This window comes from Monomorium pharaonis, chromosome 10 (assembly GCF_013373865.1).
Source record: "Monomorium pharaonis isolate MP-MQ-018 chromosome 10, ASM1337386v2, whole genome shotgun sequence".
NCBI lineage: Eukaryota > Metazoa > Arthropoda > Insecta > Hymenoptera > Formicidae > Monomorium > Monomorium pharaonis.
The window spans coordinates 10206392-10211025 of NC_050476.1; the positions used below are offsets into that span (position 1 = coordinate 10206392).

The window sequence follows — 4634 nt, forward strand, 5'->3', positions numbered from 1 at the left end:
TGCACTGGTGCAATAAGTTAAAGTGAGACCAATATATTTTTTCTCATTCTAACTTGTTGCACCAGTGCAGCAGTGCAGCAAAAAAGAACAGACCATGTGTGATGAATGAGAGACGGTGGTGACACGTGGTGATGCAAGTGCACGAAACGGAGACGGCACGAGATGAGAAGAGCTGAGATGAGGAGATGCGCGTACGATAAATAATGAGGAGGCCGTTTATGGTTCACATAAGTTCCGGATGCCACAGCGTCGACGTTGTCCATCGGCAGCAGCAGCAACTTCAGGAGGGGCCGCAGAAATTCTGACGATGCTGTCTTGACGGTCGCCACTCGCGTGACGCCGTTCTCACCGGAGTGAAGGCTTGTGACGTGACCAAGAGCCATCGGCTCGGTGGAGTCGTTTCCGATCGGATGAGACACAGCGATCCTACTTGCAGGGTATGATCGGACCTATGCCACTTAGGACGTATTGCAAGTGCGTGCAGACATTCGCATGACTACCGCTGCCAAAAGTGATCGCGCATTTTTTGCAGATGCTGCCAGCGAGACAGGGAAGACTCGACTGTCTTGGTGAGCGAAGGTTCCGAGATGGCAATTAGCGTACTGCCGATCAGCAGGTGACCTGGAGTGAGCGCGGACACGTCGTCGGGGTCGTCGAAGAGTGGATGAAGCGGCCTGGAATTCAAGCAAGTCTCCACTTGCGTTAAGAATGTGCTCATTTCCTCGTAGATAAGGGTTGAGTCGCCGATGACACGTCGCAGGTGGTGCTTAGTTGACTTTACCGTAGCCTCCCAGAGACCGCCGAAGTGCGGTGCAGACGGTGGGTTGAAGTGCCATCGGATGTTGTCATTGGAAATAGCGCTAGCAAGGCTGGTGAGGCTGGCTGAGGACGAGGCGCGGAAGAAATCCCTGAGCTGCTTGTCTGCGCCAATGAAATTGGTGCCGCAGTCGGAGTAAAGGTCGGTGCACAAGCCTTGGCAGGACGTAAATCTTCGGAGTGTGGCTAGGAACGAATCGGCCGTGTAATCTGACACCACTTCGATGTGCAAAGCCTTGGAACTCAGTCAGACAAAGATGGCGATGAAGGCCTTATGAGCTCACTGGCCTCGACTTCTACTGGTTTGAATAAAAACGGGCCCAGCGTAGTCCACTCCGGTGTGCATGAAGGGCTGCGCTGGATTAACTCTGTCTCGCGGGAGGTCGCCCATAGATGGTTGCAGATGGGTGGCTCGCCACCGGGTACACACAATACATTGATGCAACAGTCGCTTGATCACGGCGCGTCCCTGAGAAGGCCAGAACCTGTCGTGAAGACTGGAGAGCGTCAGCTGCACTCCTCCATGAAGCGTGCGGCAATAATGCAACTCCACCAGGAGGCAAGCGAAGTGCGACCGCGGTAGGACGATCATGGTCGTAGAAGAGCGATGCCTGAGCCGACCTCAAGCTCGGAGAATCCTGTCGCCGTTCAGAAACGGGTTCAAAGTTATTAACCGATTCCGACGAGGGAGTTCTTGATTGCCTTTGACGGCTGCAACCTCAACGGGGTAGTGCAGTTCCTGGACAAGTCGGAGCCATCTGTGAAGCGCCTGATCAACCTCGTTAAGATCGAGCCAGGGTCCAGAGCGTCCCGGTGCAGCAGCTCCGCTCCAGGATCGCCGCCAGCGGAGACACCACACCGTAACGCGAAGAAGCTGATGCAACATAGAGAAATTGATCAGGGCGTCCGGCTCGGTGACTTTTCTGACGTAGACGGCGTGCAAAGAGGGCCGGCATTTGGTAATTTCGTCGGTGGGGAGCTCCCAGGAGGATGCTGACCACCCTGATTCGTCCTTGCTGAGCCAGCGAGGGCCGGTACACCAGAGCGGATGAGTAAGGAGTTCGTTAAGCAGAATTCCTTGAGAAGCGCAGTCAGCCGGGTTGTTCTTGCCAGAAACGTGGCGTTAGGATGCCTCTAGAAGGAGTTCCTGGATGCGCGAAACCCGGTTGGCTACGTAAGTTTTCCACCGAGAAGCGTGGCCTTGTATTCATTGAAGCGTAACTCTAGAGTCAGACCACATGGTGATAGGAGCTGTCAACAACCTCAACGTGTTGCGAACATGGATGATCAAACCGGACAGCAATGAGGCCGCACATAGCTCCAACCGCAGCAAAGAGATGGACTTTATTGGGGCGATCTTGGTCTTGGTCGCTAGCAAGTGCAAGCGAACGCCGTCGGCTTGAGCTACGCGGAGATATGCGACGACCGCATAGCCTCGCTCCGACGCATCGGTGAAGCCATGCAACTTGAATCGTGAGGGAAGTATCCTGTTTGGACACGTAACGATTGGACACGGCTCGATTGGACACGCACAATTGGACACGGCTCGATTGGACACCGCACGATTGGACGCGGCACAATTGGACACCGCACGTTTGGACACTGCACGATTGGACACCGCACGATTGGACACATTAATGGACACTGCACTATTGGACACCGCACGACTGGACACCGCATTATTGGACACCGCACTATTGGACATCACATGATTGGACACACACACACATCCACACGTGTCTGCAGATTTCTAATACAGTTTACATGGGTTAGCGACTTGGAAGGCCGAAGGCCCTCCCTGCACCCCCCCCCTCGTGTGTGTGTGTGTGTGTGTGTGTGTGTGCGTGCGACCATTTTCTGCACCACATGGGTTTAAAACTTTCCACGCAAAACGAGATGCTCCTAAAAATACGTATATAGACATTTAAAATTCACTTTTTTTTGGCAGATCGACGCTATTTTCTGCTAGATGTTTCTAAGGTTAGATAATCTGTCATATAATATATACCCAGATAGCTAAATAAAGGCAACGTGTTATTTTGCTGTCACTTATTCCCTATTAATTTTATTAAACTAAAGCCAAGGTGTTTCTTCAAACTGTCTGTTGTTCTGACATCATATAAAATTCTGCATTAGAATTCAACAAACTGACGGCAAGTTGTCAACATGCATGCACAATTGCTGTCAATGTGACAAGTTTATTATTCCTCAATGCATGCACATATAATTTTATAAATTCATGAAGGTTGTAACGAGCCGTTATCCGCGACCGGGATAAGCCGGGTAAAAACATTGTAAAACTGTTACCCTTTACTTCACGCGGGCTCCCCGCTCCTTACTTCTCTACCCCTTTCGTCACCCGGTGGAGGGTATAAAAACCTTCCACCGATCGAGAGAAGGCAGATCTTCCTGATCAGCGGAGTGAGCTGATCATACCTCCGGGTGGATTGAGCCTGGCCTCCTAGAGCACGGAGTGAGTGCGCACCTAACCTGCAAATCCCATCGACACGCACTGAGTGTCTCCCGAGTCGCGGACTGAGCGACGACACCCCGTCACGCTCTTCGTCCCGGCCACGGAATGAGTGGTCCCGCACCACCGCTGAGGACCCCGAAATGAGGGGATAACCGGCGCCGCGAAGATCATCCTCGCGAATGATCACCGACCGCGTGCGAACAGCTGATCACCGGTAGACAGCTGACTCCGCCGGAACACGCGCTCCGCCGTACCGCGAGCACCGCGCAGCCGCGCACCGCCGGGGCCAATTCTCGAGCCGCGACCGATCGACCAGTACGGGCTCCGCGTCGTATCGCGCAGCCGCCGCCATAATGGCCGACCAATCGCACCGCCGCAGCGACCGACTTGAACGCCACCGCGCGCCGAGCAACCGTAGCTGCACCACCCCGAACGCCGCAGACACCGGGGCCGACCGCCACTGCCAATCACAGCACCGACCGACCGCCGCCGCCAATCAGAGCGCCGATTGACCGGCCACAGGCCGTGTGCCGCCGCAGGCAATCGAGATACAACGCGTCCACGTGCGCCGCGATAAGGATCGCCAGATATCGCTTACGCCTCTCGCAAAACGAGCCTAACATGTATATATTAGAATAGGGCATTGTATATATTAGTATTAGGGTCATTACACTGCTTATCAATAAATTACTAGTTAACCGAACGTATGCCTTGTCTCTTTACTTATTGAGTACACCGCCCGAACCCTGAATCCCGCGGCTATCCGCGCTGACAATTCGAATCACGATTCACGGTTACAAGGTTATTTGCTCTCCTGATGTTAACTTTGTTCCACGTTAAATTACAATGACAGCAAATTGTGGGCAAATTTACAACATACATGCAGTGCATTAATATGTCCGATATGCTTAATCTCGCTTGGCTATCTGGGTAAATGTTTTTCACTAGAAGATTGCGGTATCCAATAATTCGGTGTCCAATCGTGCGGTGTCCAATTGTACGGTGTCCAATCGGGTGGTGTCCAATCGTGCGATGTCCAATCGTGCTGTGTCCAATCGTGCCGTGTCTAATCGTGCGTGTCCAATCAAGCGGTGTCCTAAAGAAGGTCACCCAATCGTGAGTCCTTGTCACCGCCGCCCACCCAGCGGCCGATTTGGAGGTGAGCGAGCTGCGGTAGCTCCTGGAAAAATTGCTGCCATTGCTGAACGTCGACTAATCGGAGAGAAGCGTACCAGTCAAGGTTCTGCAACCAAGTAGACTGGATCAGAATCTTGGCCCAAATCACAACGGGAGCCAGCCAACCAAGATGGTCGAACAACCGGGCAGTCTCAGCGAGCACACTTCT

The 4634-nt window shown here is 53.1% G+C and overlaps 1 protein-coding gene across 1 annotated transcript; it reads right to left on the bottom strand.

Annotated features, from left to right (window-relative positions):
- Window positions 1-496: 496 nt before the first annotated feature.
- LOC105829452 lies at window positions 497-1207 on the bottom strand. The gene is made up of 2 exons (XM_012668303.2): window positions 1101-1207; window positions 497-1058 (listed from the first exon to the last, which is right to left on the bottom strand). Exons 1-2 carry the CDS (start codon window positions 1205-1207, stop codon window positions 497-499), a joined length of 669 nt encoding a protein of 222 aa, XP_012523757.2.
- Window positions 1208-4634: the final 3427 nt, after the last annotated feature.

Excerpts from the sequence above, each read along its gene's own strand:
- LOC105829452 (XM_012668303.2), bottom strand. The coding sequence starts at position 1,207 with ATGGGCGACCTCCCGCGAGACAGAGTTAATCCAGCGCAGCCCTTCATG. Across the intron at positions 1,059-1,100 it reads ACCAGTAGAAGTCGAGGCCA|TTCCAAGGCTTTGCACATCG; the intron begins GTGAGCTCATAA and ends TGTCTGACTGAG.